This window comes from Pseudogymnoascus destructans, assembly GCF_001641265.1.
Source record: "Pseudogymnoascus destructans isolate 20631-21 unplaced genomic scaffold scaffold_6, whole genome shotgun sequence".
NCBI classification, from domain to species: Eukaryota; Fungi; Ascomycota; class Leotiomycetes; order Thelebolales; family Thelebolaceae; genus Pseudogymnoascus; species Pseudogymnoascus destructans.
This window is the reverse complement of record NW_020167525.1, coordinates 274,267-290,937: the sequence shown is the minus strand read 5'-3', so window position 1 is coordinate 290,937 and position 16,671 is coordinate 274,267. Positions and strand designations below refer to the sequence as shown.

Below are 16,671 nucleotides of genomic sequence, written 5' to 3'. Positions count from 1 at the left end.
ATTCCGGAGGAATTGGGAGGCCTAATCCCTGAAGAGTAGCCAGGCTCTTCTTCCGGAAACGCTCTTCTTTCCGGGCCTTAATTCCAGCCTGGTGGAGCTGCTTCTGGGCCTGGTTTCTAGCCTGGCGAGCCTCCCGGGCTTCTTTGGCTGCGAGCTTCTGGGCTAGAAGCTCGGCTTTCTGGGCCCGAAGCTCGTGGGCTTCGGCAGCTACGAGCTCACCTCCGTTCTGAAGCCGGGCCCGGCTTCGGCTCGCCCGCTTCTTCGACTCCTCCACCTGCCGCCGAGCCACCCGTAGGTCAAGTTCTTGGAGCCGGCCTACCGCCATAACCTCTTCAGCCCCAGTAAGCCAGTTCGTATAGCTCGTACGTGAGGGGCTACTAAAGGCCTCCGGAACCCGGTCTTTCCAGCGCTGTAGCCCCTCTTCAACCCCCTGAAAAGTGGAGGGTTTAGGGGTAATAGGCCGTATTGGTAAGGTAGGCGTAGGCTCTTCTGTAGGCTGGGTAGTAGGCTGCGAGTATGTACGTAGCTTCGTGAGGGCTGTATTACAGCTTATTGGCCAGATTCCAGCTTTCCGGAAAGCTGAGAGTATTGTAGACTCCTTAAAAGTCTGTTCCCGGATTTTGGTGAGATCTCTCATAAATGAGGGTAGGTCGTATGTAACGTCCATATTCCGTATGGCATAGAGCACAGCCTCTCGGTGCCAGTGCTTATATGGCTGGAATATTCCCACATCTAATGGCTGTAAAATATGTGTAAGGTGTGAGGGAAAGGCGAAAACGATGATGTTATATTTGTCTGCTGTAATGATGAAATCATCGCTCGTATGGCTTATATGAGAATCAAGGAGTAGAACCCTGGGATTCCCATTTGCATATGGAGCTGTATGCACTGCAAAGTGCTCTAGCCACCGTAAGGCAAGCTGGCTATTCGAATAGCCAGTATCGGAGAGTAATATCAGTTCTTTGCCTTTAAGATTTTCTGGGTACCAAGAATCCATATGGATTTTACCCGGTACAATAAGTACAGGTGGAATTACTCTTCCTGTTGCAGATACTGTCTCCATAACTGTAATAGACGTACGATTCTCAGGGCTTGGAGTATAGAGTTCTTTTACTGCCTGTGGTACCATAACTCTCTCACCTCCAGGAATTCCAATCCTAAATCCCGTTTCATCCATATTCCAAATTGACTCCGGTAATATATTGCGATCCCATATAAATTGGAAGTATTTTTCAAACCATTCAATAATCTTAGATTCGTCTTGGGCTTTCGTACGCTGCTGTGCAATAGGCTTTGTAGTGATAAAATGGAATTCCGGAAGCTGATTCTGAATATATTTAGTAAGCCAGCTCTGTGACGGTGGAGGTAATGGGCTCCGGAGCTGGCAGACTGCAGTAAATAGCATATTCCTATTGGCTCCAAGCCCTAGGTAATATTGCTCGAGGATCCATTTCTTAAGGGCCTCTGCCTGAGCAGTAGAGAGTACCCTATTCTGCCCCCCTTTACGTTGCTGTGGGTTCTGAATACGGCGCTTGATGCTTCCTCGTAGAGTTGATTCTGGGACCTTGAAAATACGACTAGCAACACGCCTCGACTCAGAAGGATTTTCTGCGAGCCACTCACGGGCATTTGATATAGGAGTCCCTTCCATTAAATGAATTACATCAGGTTACAATATAAATTACTATGTACAGCTATGGAAATGGTTTTGTTGAAGAGTAGCGGTGAACAGACGCACGTTTCTCGTGCGCGTACTTCGCTTCCCCTCCATTTCTCGTGCACGCGGATCGCTTCTTCCAACCTTGAGCGAAGCGAAAAGTTGGTTACGACGATTAATGTGACTAGAATGGCCATCCATAATCAACATTCGCGGGTGATTTCCAGACTTTTTGCGTGACTCAGGCTCAAATACCTTCCGCAACCACTCAAATCCATGACTGTTTGAAGTCCAGCCACTATTACTTGTTGAGAAGTGCCAGTTTGTAGGGGTGTCCTTTGGAATCCAACTTGAATTGGTATTCTTAGCCTTAAATATAATCATAGGTGGTAAAGCACCACCGTCTGCATCAATGCATTCAAGTACAGTTATCCACTCCTGCTTCCCAGCTGTGACCTTCCAATTGGATTTCAAGGTAGAATCAACAATTATTCGCGTGGATTGAGTCTCTCCAACTGCAAAACCTGTCTCATCCATATTATAGATGTTGCATGGCTTGTACTTTCGCTCTTCAATTCGTGCTTTAAACGCGTCAAACCAAGCTGAAATCTTTATAGGAGTGGCTTCTTTATGTCGTGCAGACTCTAGTTGTCTTGAGTAGACCCCTTTAAAGTTTGGATGTCGTTTTAAGAATCTATAGATCCATTCATGGCCTATGGGGGTAGGATTGGTCCGAAGAGTGGTTTGAGAAGACGTGATTTGGACGCGTCGTACGCGAATTTCTTCAGCCATTTCCTTGATCAACATAGGAGTTGCAGGAAAACCCGTGGCAGTGAGACGTGTAATCCATCGTGCTAGTGTATTTTCTTCTGCATTTGAGAGAGCTTGTTCAATTTCGTGAGCTACATCCTATCAGCAAGAGTTGACTTAGGAACTTCGAAGTGGTCTGCAGCAAGTCTAATTGATTTGAATTCCTTCAATTGGAGCGCAATGACAGCCTTTTGGATGTTGTCTTCAATCTGAGCATGACTGTATGGTTGTGGGATGTTCATGGTGGAAGGTATGAAGGTTCTGAGTTGGTAGTCGGGCATTTTTGTCCGACTACCCCGTATGTCCGACTACCCCATACGTTACGTTAAATAATTTAAATAAAAAATAACGTACATGTATAACGAACCGGCCAAACAAGCGAACCGGCCAATCCATTTTACACCTTAAATCACGAATTTCATAACTTAATATCTCAACAACCCTTTAATAATAAGTTATAAAAATATGTACTTAGCCTTTTATAAGCATTTAAAGTACTCTATTTGATTTTTAAAGCAATTAGTATTGTAGTTATTAAGATACTAAGAATTAGGTCAAAAGTCGGGGCTAAAACTCAATATCTTAATAACTACAATACTAATTGCTTTAAAAATCAAATAGAGTACTTTAAATGCTTATAAAAGGCTAAGTACATATTTTTATAACTTATTATTAAAGGGTTGTTGAGATATTAAGTTATGAAATTCGTGATTTAAGGTGTAAAATGGATTGGCCGGTTCGCTTGTTTGGCCGGTTCGTTATACATGTACGTTACTATAATTTATATCCTTCTATAAATATAAATATTGTCCTATTATATTACTTCGTCAAACACACTACGTATATCCTCTCTACGGCCATAAGCACAGTTATCGTTATCGTACTGGTCCTCGTCGTCGTCATTATCGTCGTCCCCATATTGCCCATGCCCTTCGCTACTACCATCCTCCTCATCTGCTGAACCCCAGTCAATGCTGTCCCTCAAAGTGCCTATTGATTGTTGTGCAATCTGGTCGTCAATAAGTGGCGTTTTCCTCTGCCGGCCATACATATCCAAATTTTAGCCGGGAAGCCTTGATGTTTTTATGCTGGTTCTATAGGCATCAAACCAATTTAGGAGCACCTGCCTAGGAACGCCGTTGCGAACACCATGATTTCTTTCAAAGTCAAGGTGGAGCCTTACCTTTACTGCCAATGATATAAACCAAACTAAGTCAGTTAGCCTTAATACTTGTATAGTTAATAGAAACTGTACATTTAATCCAGAATGGCCCAGGAGCAATTGAGGCTGTCCCATCAGGACGCGGTTCACTCGATTCTATTTCTCATAGAAAAGGATGTATCGACTAGCCCAACAAAACACACTCTCTGCATCAACAACACTATAAACAGACTCGAACACCTCCCATAGTCGAGATGGATCCTGTTCGTTCTGCATGGCCACTATGCCTGGCTTTGCAAGGGTTTTGCTAACCCACTCCTGTACATGTTCAGATAAGCCACCACAGAAGGGGTCGAGTAGTCATACCATCATGCAGGTAATAGTCCGGTGTTTCCACATATTTGTATTACCCCTTGCCTTATAACTATGGCTTCAAGCTACTTGTCTGTAGCCCGTCCATATTGAAGGGTAAGCCATCGGATCTCAGTCCAACTTCTTCCGGATTTGTTTCCAAGCTGCATTGTCGAACACTTTGGTCTGGTTCTCTGCCTGCCGAAAGGGCTTGGTGCTACTATTGTAAGAATCGTTGTCGTTAGGCCTCATACGCTTTGCAGCAGGTCGGTAGACTGGCAGGGAGTTGGTGGACCTTGTAGAGTTACTACTTTGACCACTAAGTTGTGGGGTCGAAGTTAGAGCAGTTGCATTTTGGAAGCCGGTGTCATTCCGATGTGGTTGAGGTCTGTTGAAATGACTGTTGTCAAAGGACAGTTTCGTTGCTAGCTGGGTAGGAAGCTGGGATGATGCTACACGAAACTGAGGCTCATGGATCTGTCCAACTTGAGACTGCGCTGGGCTAATGGTATTGGGTTGAATATGGAGCAATAACTGCGAAGTCGGGGAGTTGATTATAGTAGGTAGGGCCTCATTGTTGGTTAAGTTGGACGAAGACTGGGCCTGAGACAATTCTGGGCTATTTGAGTCGTGGTGAACAATGCTGCGCGCACCATATGGATATTGGGAGTTTGAGGTCTGATATACCTGCATTTGCGAGCTCTCATGATTGTGATCTTCCTGGTTATATGCCTGCGACGCGCCTCTGGTTGTGCCTCTGGTTGTGCCTCTAGTAGCGCGTCTTGGGCGACGCGAGGTCTTTGGCATGGTATTGATTCTACAACCCAGAATTAGCCTCCCTTCTGTACATGTTCGGGGGGGGCGGGGGGGGGGAGGGTGCATGAATACCAATAGTATACTCCTATACACTTCCTGTTATAGACACCAACACAAGGTGGTTTAAGTGTGTGATTTTGTAACCGGGGGGGGTATAAATTCGAAAATTGTAAACAACGCGTGAAGTGTCATACAGTGTCACGTGATGAATGATCGCCAAACCCCGTCGTCTAATTCAACTGTTCATAATGCGACTCTTACCTCAATATAACCCCCTATACAAATTGGGAGTTCTATAACCTACTACCTATAGCAATGAACTCAAGCCCCAATGCAACATATACTGCAGAGGATTTTGGTAATCCAAATCGCCGGTGTAGGCGTAGATGGCCAGCTTCCGGGGCAAATCTTCGGAGGCATGTTGTATATCAGACTACACAGATGAACCGAGCTGAGGCTACCCGGAGACAACATCTGCAGCTTCCTGCTCTAGATAATGGGTCAAGTAACGCTCAATCCTATGTGCCACCTCCTTCACTAACCTTAAATCAGCCAGAAGATTATTATACGCATTATAATGACGATGATGAAAATGAGCTTGCCGATTTTCCTGACTCACAATCCAACGCCAAATGGCCTACAATGCCAATTATGGAACCAGGGTCGTCTTATACATGTACAGAGGACGCCTTCCAGGGGGACTACAATGATGCTATAGTGTGAGAGGACGACTACTCAGAGAATGGCTCAGTAGAGAGTGAACACAATCCAAAGGTTCATTTTGCCAGTGATGATGTCATTGATCTAGCAGCTTTAAACCCTCAATCGAGACCATTATCAGACTTCACCATGGCATTTGGCATTTGGTGCGATACGCATCAAGTTACTCGGCAGTCCTATAAGGCCTTGATCCAAGTGTTACGACTCATTCCAAACGAGGAATTTACTCAGCTCCCAGAGAACCTTGCAACACTTCAAAAGTGGTGTCGTCGCCGACTACCTTTACTACCACTTCAAAGATCAATAATAGACGTCCGGATGGACAAGCAGCCTCCAGGCATCGCTGCAAAGTCTCAAAGCTATATTCACTTCTTTGACCCTCGGGTTATTGCTGCTACAATACTATTATCTACCCTTGGTCAGCCTATACACCAAGGGAGGCCGATATTGTGGATAATCCAACTGAGTTATACCACTCCCGAGCATGGGGTTCTTCAATTAGGACGTGTGGCGTGGACTTTGCGCTGTACAGTTGTGGAGAGCCAATTTTCCCGTCTGACTTTGTCCAATATAAATGTAACAACACTGCTTGTTGCGTCTCTACATCCAAGCATTCTGGGCAGGTTGTGTTTATTGGGCGTGATAGGCGGGGTTCATCTACTACCCTAAACATGGTGCTCCTCCACATAAGACCATTAATCCACCGGAACAATATACTATACCAGTCCCAGAGACTACAGGAGGACGTGGAAAGGCTGTCTATAAGCGAACACCTCCTTGATGACGGGTCTTTTCTCTGGATACAGCCTACTCAAGTGCTACATCGTCGACCTGATATAAGCATACAGTGGGGCAAGGGTGTTGTACGGACGCCTTGGGTTGTTACTAAAATATACACCAAAAGCCACGGAATTGTTGATATTCAACGGAGTACTCCAGTGCATGGAGGGATAGAGATTGAGCAATACGGCCGGGACTACTTAGTGGCTACAATCATGTCAGGAGTCCAGTCACTACCCTTAATTATGTTTATTGACGACTTTGGGCTATATCGCAATATGTACCGCTCGATCACTGGGATATATATGATGCCAGCTGGGTTAGACATCGAGCAGCGGCAAAGAAGCATGAATAGTCATACCCTGATCCTAGGGCCCCATGGCTCCCATCTAGGTGCCACTATATCGGTGCTCCGTACATGTATAGGGACACTTGAGCGTGGTTGCTCGATGGTTATCAAAGGGGTGCAGACAGTAGTATGGGCACCATTTATTACTATCCTGGGTGACATGAAAGGGCAGCAACAGTCAGCTGGATTCCTTTCACCAGGAGCCAACCTCTGCTGTCGGTTTTGTGATGCAAGCCTTGATACAAGGGCTAATCTCGGAAGAGACATTAAGCGCCATGGGCAGTTTCATTACCAAGTGCAAGAGTTGCGGAGGCAGATGGATGAGCTTACCTCGAAGTCGACCCGACTACAATTTGGTCGCCAACATGGATTAGCTGACCAACCATCTGCGTTGCAGATGGTCATCTCATCTCTTGACATTGTTATGAGCCGCCCCCCAGATCCAGCTCATAGTGAGTTCCTTGGTATCATTCGGAGGCTATACCCAATATTATATGGTCCGTTACTAACCCCAGCTGCCCAGATTGAGTTCACCCAACAGTTCCAGAAATTTACCTTCCCCCCTGGCTGGAGTCGAATACAGTCCCCAGAAAAACACATACGGTCGTGGTCAATGAGCGAATGTGGGAAGGCATCCATTATCGTACCATTAATACTTCGCCGCTAGCTGAAAACAATACATGTACGGCACACGTTCCAGTCGGCTCTAGCCCGTGAATGTCCAGTGACAGCCCGGCCTATACATAATAAAACGGATGTTGATTTTATTGTGAGTGCATTTGGGCACATTGCAAGAAGTAATTCCTTTGTGTTGTCTATCAGTCTTACTACTACAGAGCGGCTGGACTTCCACAATGTTATATTAGAGGGGAGAGCTAGTTTCTTGTGTCTTATGAAGGCAGCGGCGAAGTCGTCAGGCACCTTAGAAAGCAGGCAAACCGCTAGCAATATAGGGCCTGGCGTTGCATCGGCCGCCCTACAGTCCTATGCTACCTTTAGCCAAAGTGGATCTGAGGTTGAAACTAGTACTGATGATCAAGTCAACCCTACCCAAGGTAATGCTAGTGTTATTGGTCATGCAGGCCGGCTTCCTAATTTCCATATCGCCCTTCACTTCCACCAAATGATGGAGGAGTATGGAAGTGTATGGAATACAAACGTGTTCTGGGGCGAAGACAAGCACAAATTCTTCAAGGAAGCAGTTATACGGACAAACCACAGACGGCCTGAACGGGATCTACTTATCCAAGAGTGTATATTTACAACCCTCCGGTCTACCCTGTGTGGTGCCTTCCTCCATACATGTACAGAGACCTCCGCCCAGGTTATAAGGATTAAGGATAATTGCCCAGCAGTGTTTGAATCTCTACTAACAGTTGCTGATAGGCGTGCCTTAACCTCAGACTTACGTATATACGGTAATGTAGAGGCTAGTGGCTCTCATATTGATGTCTGGGTCCAAGGTGAGCTATCAAGAACTGAGTGTGGTTTACAGGGACTTCCAGTTAAAGCTCGACTGTTTACTAAATCAGTCTCGAACTTATTTGAGGAGATACTTACCAAACATGGCCACCACAGAGTGATGTTTAAGAATACACGTTTCCGCTGGTATCAACAATTGTCATATTCAATTACAGAGAGTTCCCGGCGGCGCATTTTAAGGCAGGGCGACATAGTAGTAACCACATCTACTACGTTTGGTCGGATAATTACATATGCTCCTGACCTAGACCAATTGCCCAAGGTCTTCATACTTATAGAAGAGTTGGTTCAGAAGGGATCTTGGGATATGGTTCTTAACCTCCCACTATTCGCCCAAACCTTGTTCCGACAAATAGTTCCGTTACCACAAATTGAGGCAGAGGGGATATATATGGTCCCTACTTCTCCAAAAATGTTCATTCATTGCACCTGGGACGTACGCTTCCAATAATATGCTTCTACCATCAGCCCTCCTCTCTATTTGGCCCTCCTCTGTACTTGTTCCAACAATTTGGTGGGCTCTGTTGCCGAAACTGATTTCCAAATATCAACCTTCTTCTTCTTCCGTCAACCCTCCAACAACAACACCACCACCACCTTCCTTCTGGCTGTTTGTGGACCCCTAGAACAGCCTTTCTGTAAGTTCAAACACCTTTCCTTTCATCCAAAACCTCTTTCTTTCCTCCAAAACTCTTTCTGACCGATTCAAGTCATCCAAAACCTCGTGCGCAGTAGATCGGCCAAACCAGGGCCATCTATCTGCGCTAGAGCCTTGCCACAGCCTCAAATTCACCTACACCAACCTCAATACACCGCAAAGCGAAACAATCAAGCCTCTATCATGCCAAAACCATGCCAAATACACGCATTTGGCGCCCGATTCCTATGCCGACAACCTTACTAGTGCCAGATTTGATTTCACCCAAGTGAATTCAAGGTGAGAGCCCTGGAATATTCTGAACATGTACAGGGGCAGGGCACTGACAACACACAGTACTCTTAGCATGGCTGGGACTCCACCTTCAAAACGTGCGAAGACGCAAGGTGGGAAACAAGAAGCTGAGGCCGAAGATCAGGATGTGCCGATACTGTCTGGAAGCAGCGTGACTCAAGTTGAGGTAAGATGCCTCCCTCTATACATGTACACAGGACTGATGTAGCGATAGACCCCATCAAGAAAGTGTGCCTCTGCTTCACAGACACAAGTGAAGAAATGGGCCCCGGGAAACCCAACACTCAATGATCTGTCAAGACTGGCTGAGGCCTCTGTTGCTGGTTACCTTGGCTACACCGACACTCTACATCTACGCGATCTGATGTGGTCCTGGCCAATTATGAGGGGAGCAATGGTTTTTGAGACTATCCTTAAGAATAAGATCCAAGTCACAGCGACTTCCATCTTAGAATCTTCACTCAACGACGTTGATGCATATGAATATGAGACCAATATCGACACACTAGTCTTCAACTTCAACAACCGCTCCGAAGAAGATAAGGCCAATACAGAGGACACAACGCGAGCACTTACTCTCATGTTTGCGGGAACCATACATCATACCGCCCGTGCTCTTGAGGATGTTGGGCTGTTAACTCTTGAGGACACAGAGTTACAATCACAGTTTGCCAAGCTCCGCATTGAGCAGTCTGGAGTGAAGGGGTTTTTTGTCCCAGCTTTTGACAAGACGACTTTACTAGTTCCAACCCTCGGACCTCTCGATATGTTCCGTGAGCATGCTATGGAACGCTACTCAAGGGCTTACATATGTGTCCGATATCTTCTCTACCAGACCACATCATTGAAATTTGCTCCAATCAAGGCCAAACTTGGGAAGAACCAGTATTTCGTCTCTGGTATAGTGCATCCAGACAGGCTCCCCTCGTGGATGGGGAATGAGACAGTTAAAGAGGTACCTGGAGCATCTGCAATCCTCGGTCTTATGAATCAAGAGAAGCCAGCCCCAATTGAAGTTACCCTATAGTTTGTTCGCGAAGATGGAACAGAGGACGACGAGCAACTCTCGGAGCATATCAACTCATACCTCAAGCGGAAGAAGATCTGCTTGTCGCAAGACATTGTCGACTATAAGCACGACATTCGAGACTTTGAGATTGGCCCCCAGTGGCGTGACCACTTGCGCCACGAGCTGTCACTTCCTAGGCTCAGGTGTGACTTTAGCACCCTGACTTTGATCCCAACTGCACTTCCTGCCGCAGAAGACCCTGGCCCTGTACAAGTTCTACAGGAGGGTCCATGGATTATCTATGACAATGAGAACCCGGATCAGGTCACACCATGGACAGACGTTCTGGAAGTTTTACACTCAGGGAGCAAGTTCTGCATAGAATATTCTCTGAAGGTAGTGGACACCGAAGAAGACGGACCATACCCATACGAGTTCGACGGAGGCCCTATTCAGGTATACAGTGATGAAGTAGGGGCTCTAGCCATAACAGAGAACACTGCTGCCCAGGACGATGCAACCACTCATGCAAATCACCCGACGCCTTGCACTCATATTGCCCCAGCGCCTGCCCAAGTTGATATAAAGGGAAAGGGAAAGGGCCCTGAAACCCCAGAGCTCTCTCATACCGGTTCAAAGTTGTCTTACTTACAGGGTGCGCTTACGGGATCAAATTATCATGGGATTCGAGGCATTGTGACCCCAGATAAACTGTTTGGCGACTGCAAATCGGCAGAGTCACAAGCCTGGCACCTAGGCATTGATGTGTCAACTCCAGCCGGTATTGAGGCTTTCATTCGAAAGGTTGTTGGCACGTTACGTGTTGCTAATGTCGCGCCAAAGGCAGCATTAAACCTGTCAGGTCTCCCTGGCACTGTCCGACAAGAGATCCAGAGAGGTATGGCAGCGGCAACAGCTACAACTCTAAATGCAGATGTAAGCATCCAACTCTGTGCATGTATAGAGACCCCCCAAATACTGATTACCTCTTAGCTTTGCGAAAACGAAGAAGATGCCACAAGCATGGCAGGCTTCTACAAGATGCAGAAGCTATTTACCGGTGACGAATCCCAGACTGGTCCTCCACTCGATGCTTGCCTTACGATTGCCAACGCGCATTTTGATACTTGGCATGACAAGCAGTGCACGCTTGCCAAGTACGCCCTAAAGTCGCTTCCAACTGTCAGCATCCGACCCCTAGGACATCAAATCACTGGTTTCCTATGGATGGTACTAAAGGCGTATGGTTATATACTTGCTCCAACAAAAGAAGGTCAGGCTGCAGCTGACCTACTTCAAATGGCCCGCACGTTTGGTGGGTGTTGGTCGACAACATGGGGTTAGGTAAAACCTTCACCTCATGTTTATACCTAGAATGGGTGTTCCGATATTTCACTCCTGATGCCCCAGGAAACTACAGGCCCCATCTCATACTAGCGCCGGCTGGACCTGTCATCGAACAATGGCGTCAGGACATTACAAAGCACTTCAAGGGAATTAATCTGGTCCTCGCCTATGGAGACTTACCACTGTAAGGATGCCTTCTCGTCTCCCATTCTAGGGAGTAGACTCCGGGTAGCCGCGGGGTCATGTGTGATCATTTGGGTGGCCTAACCGAGTCGGAACCGAGTCGGATGGGTTTCAGATACTTGAGAAAATCGACTGACGGGGTTCCCCATCATCTTTTTTGTATCCTTCGTAGTAGACCTATAGGATAGCATCCGTTTAGCCTCCGACTCGCACTCTCATATGCTATTACTGTGAGCTGGGTGCCCTGTGTCCTTACAACCACCGAACGGAGCGTCATTCCTCAAATGGATATCTTCGAAAGCTATGAAGAGCTATCCCAAATCCCCGAAGAAGTTCCCTGCCGCCCTTCGATTTATTTTCGACACAGATAACAAGTCGGCCGCAAAGACTGTCATATTGACTTCGTACGACACCCTCGCAGGCCGGACCCTTCAGAAGCCACGGCCAGCCAGGAGACGAGAAAACCTTCAAGCCAGCCGATTGGATTGGAAAGTGGAAGGGGGTGTTCCATACAGTGATTCTAGATGAGGGTCATAAGATTCGCAACCCGTTGAGCAATATCCATGTTGCAGTGGCGAGGTTGAACGCGCGGCATCACTGGTTCATTACAGGCACACCAATCCAGAACCAGAGCACGGTAAGTCAAGCTACTCCTATACATGTACAGAGCCTGGCTAATGAATAAGGACATTCTTGGCCCCTTGAACATATTGTGGCCACAGATCAACAAGTCTCTCTAATTGAACCAGACTAGGCGCGACTGGATCCAAACACTTGATGGCAACTACAAGGACTTTGAGCTCCTGGTCTCACAGGATTTCCCTCATTCATCATGGAAGAATCTAATCGCTGCTAACCCATATCGGACTTGAACACTCCTAAACAGCAAGGAGAAGTCGACGATAAACAAGCTTTACAGGTGCATGGAAAGACTATTACTCCTTCAGCGATCAACGGCAACCTCCATACCCTTAAATAGTCAAGGGGAGCGGCTGTCACTGGCTAACCTAATGCCACCATACGAAATTACCACAGTGCAGTTGAAGATGAGTTCTGCGGAAGCAGCAGAGTACCAGTTCTTCCATCAGTCGTTTGTCAAGGATTACGAAGAAGGCCTTGAGATATGGGCAAATCAGAAACAAAGCCGTATCGACCCAACGGCAGAAGTCAAAAGCTTTCCTTGCATTACCGGCCCACTACGGGCGATGACGGTAAATGCAGTCTCGACTATACTAAGCCGATTCCACGACACCCTGGATAATACGAAGGTTCGGAAGAAGCGCCTTGATGACACTGTTGCAACTATCAGCATACTACGAGCCCAAGGCTTCACGGGACTGCAGCTTGCACATGCTACTGTGCGAAAGGGCGATCGGGTGATCAAGGACGCTGCCGATTTGATACACCACTTGACTTTCGTCTCCCCGAAGATGCGTTGGATTCTAAAATACGTGATGGATCATTGCCTGAAAAGGAGACCAGATGGAGGACGGAACAAGTTGCTGTGCTCTGAGGATATCCCCGTCTCAGCATGGTTTATTGAGACAGTGTTGAAGTCAATATACATCCGGGCAGAGGTGTTGCATGCTGGTCTGAATGACCTCCAGCGAATCGCGCTCATTCAGGAGTTCAATGAGCCCCAGTCGGACTTGGTTGTCCTAGTTATGATGTATCAGGTGTCATCACAGGGCGCCAACTTAGACGGGGCATGCCATCGGGTATGCTCGGTCACTACAGCGATCAACCTGCCGTCAGAGCTACAGGTACACTATCGACCTATCCGAGTAAGTGCCCCCTCCCTAAACATGTACAGAGGATGGTGTTAATATAAATGCAGGTGTCGCAAAAGGAGAAGGTCACCATCGTGCAACTTTCTGTAGTCAACAGTCACAACGCCTGGCGTGAAACTAAGCAGGTCGACAAGAGCATCATTGATGTGTTGACAAAACTCCGCTCTCCTGAATCCTTCCAGGTCATCGCAGATGCTTTGAACGACAACCGGGATGAAATGTTGGCTGCGCACAATTCCGATGAGGGTAAGACAGCATTAAAAGGTCAGAAAACTATGCCGTTGAAACTTCGTGCTTGGGGTCGGGTGCCTGTTCCTGATGGTCGCCAGAGAGGGACAGCGGCTCTTCTGATGACGAGGGTCCTGCCCAGGGTGCATCATTTACCCCCGTTAACAGGAATCTACGGAAGCGGAAGCGTACCCAGCAGGAAACAGATGATACCGATGAGGGTCCTGACGACTTGCCTCCTGCATACGAGACCCCCGATGCAACTTACTCTCCAACTAAGCACGAAACTGATGAAGAGTCTGAGAACTGTGATGATGTCTCTAACGAAGACGGTGACGACGAGGACGAGGGGGTTACGCCCAATGAATACATTTCGGACTTCAGGAAGGCCTGATAAAGTTGTCTCCTGAGGATAAGGCCTTATATGATCAGGACGAATTAGATTCCTTGTTCTTCTCAGTATGGACCCAGATCACATCTACACCAGCGACGAGATCCAAACTTCTTTTAACTTTCCTGTCACCGAGCGCGGACTCCGACTTGTCATTGCCCGTCGTTCAGGGCAGTTTAAGACTGGCATGAAGGTCTCCCCCCATATAAAGTACAACGCCCTTCTGGACCATAATGAAGAGGGATACGAGCCTTTCTCTGCCCAAGAGTTCTCTACTGTGACCGACAAGGAGAGAAGTGCCGCTCTTGGTCATTTCGTGAAGAATGAGGCTGCTCCGGTCAATCTTCTTTCAGAGTTGGTGAAGGATGTCGCTGCAGCTACCATTAGTCCTAGTGTGGTTGGTGTTACCAAGCCAGTCCCTGTACATGTACAGGAGCCTACACTGCCAGAGCTCATTTCTCCCTTATACCCTCAGCTTCTGTCTACTCAAACCTAGAATGAGGGCGCTGCCATGGGACCTTGATACTCCTCTTGCATCTGAGATCAGCGCAGGGAGGGGGCAACAGAAGTTTGCCTCCTCCTCTAAAGGAGAATGGCTAGACGGCGTGGTCTCGCGACACCTACGGGTGTCCAAAAAGACCACGCCACGGGAGATTGTGGAGCTCCTCCGCGTTCGATTCGCGGAGGAGATACTCTACGGGAGGGCGCAGCAGTCTTTGCTACGCCTTCTCATAGGGGGTATTGGAGCGCAGAGGCATAGCTTTCAGCTATTGCCTTCGTACAAGCGCCTCCTGGAAGCATCTGCTCCAGGAGTTCATGTCGATCTCGTTCGAGATCGACACGACCGATTCCAACGGATCTTCGTGTGCCCTGCAGAAAGCAGGGCCACGTTCCAAGCCTCCCGCCGGCTTGTTGCGGTGGACGGGACCTTCTTGAAGGCCCGTTTCATCCTGACTCTTCTTGTGGCCGTTGGCATTGATGCCAACGGCCACATTGTGCCACTTGCTTGGGCAGTGGCTGAGTCAGAGAACGCGGACTCTTGGGAGTGGTTTTTGAACCACCTCAAGTGGTCCCTCCCATACCTCGTGAGCGAGCCAAGCACCCTTGTCTCTGATAGAGACAAGGGGCTTCTTGTTGCAGAGAGAACTCTCTCTCCGCAGGTGGCGATAGCTCATTGCTGTCGCCACCTCTCTGAGAACTTCTCAGAGTGGTTTGGGAGGGGCCTTCTGCCCCTCTTCTGGAAGATTGCCCGGGCCACAACTGTGGCCCAATTTGACGGGCATTTAGAGGAGCTTCGGGCGTCAAAGCCCGAAGCATCGGCATACCTTTGTGGTGCCGAGCCTGAACGGTGGGCTCTGGCGAAGTTTCGTGGCCGTATCGACGGCCACGAAACTTCAAATATCGCAGAGAGCTTCAACAAGCTCATCAGCTCGGATCGAGAGCTCCCAATCGTGGAGCTTCTCAATGCGCTCTGGCACCGGGTGATGGCCCAGCATGCCGAGCGTTCTCTTTTGGCCGAGGAGGCCATTGTCAAAGGGCAATGGCCTCCTCTTATCACTGGGTTGGTGTAGGAGGGGAGGAACTGGGCCCGTTGTAACGGCTCCAAATGTCCTCTCCGACAGAGGCACGGGTAGTCCAGCCAGATGGCAGGATCTACCTTGTTGACCTGACGGCAAGAACTTGTTCTTGCCATCGATACCAAGAGAATGGCGTGCCTTGTGGGCACGCCATGACTCTTATCTTTCGACAAGGGAGTCAATTGACTCCCTTTCTTCCAGCAGCACTGTCTGCTGGAAGTTGGCAGAGGCAGTATCAACTGCCTATGCCTCCAATCTCTGTCGAGGGTCTTCTCGTAGACCCTGACCTTAACGCCTCGGGAGGAGTTTGTGACCCTCCGGTCACCCGAATCCCCCGAGGCCGACCGCGAAAAGAGAGGGTTCAGCGGGAGGACGCCGGGCTCGCCGGGATCATGGAGGACTTCTGCCGCTTGGGGCAGTCGTTGCCGCCGTGCTGGACTTAGTCCGTACACACTGCGGCACCTGCGGTGAGCCTGGGCACAATGCCAGGACTTGCCGCAGGCCTCATAATTGACCCGTTCTCATTTGAGAACAGGAGGGGTTTACGGGGGGGTTACGGGGGGGTTTACGGCCTGTTCTCATATGAGAACAGGGGGGTTTCTGGATTGGGTTTGGGGGGGGGATCACGTGGGATGGAACTGGGTACAGTCAAACATGGTTAAGACGATCTTATGTAAGACGATATGTTCGATTTTGATATTTATTTTCCGGGACGGATTCAAACACCATACATTTATCGATATTCACGATATCCTTATATTCCTTCAACATATCGTCCTATACACACATAGAATGCCTCGAAAGCAGCGTGGAACTCTCGAGCAGTGACGAGCTTTACGCACCTGGGTTCGAAGCCAACACCACCGCCCTTCTCAACGAGCCTGTATCGCATGGTTTCAGCAGCAGTTCAACCACCAGTTAAGCCAATCCACTGTTTCTGAGTCCCTCAGCGACCGTTTTTCAACTCTCGATGGCATAGACAACAAGGTTGAAGGCTCACGAATTCGCCTAGGGCAGTGGCCAGACCTTGAGAATCTGCTCATCCTCTGGCAGAAACGAATCTAAGA

At 48.2% G+C, this 16,671-nt stretch overlaps 1 protein-coding gene across 1 annotated transcript; it reads left to right on the top strand.

The window, feature by feature from the left end:
* Positions 1-9,131: 9,131 nt before the first annotated feature.
* On the top strand, positions 9,132-14,030 carry TTF2 (transcription termination factor, RNA polymerase II; the record flags this gene model as incomplete). Its single annotated transcript, XM_024466920.1, has 10 exons — positions 9,132-9,245; positions 9,294-10,034; positions 10,107-11,024; positions 11,082-11,403; positions 11,463-11,619; positions 12,054-12,255; positions 12,368-12,424; positions 12,509-13,402; positions 13,456-13,654; positions 13,738-14,030. 10 exons carry the CDS (start codon positions 9,132-9,134, stop codon positions 14,028-14,030), a joined length of 3,897 nt encoding a protein of 1,298 aa, XP_024325899.1.
* Positions 14,031-16,671: the final 2,641 nt, after the last annotated feature.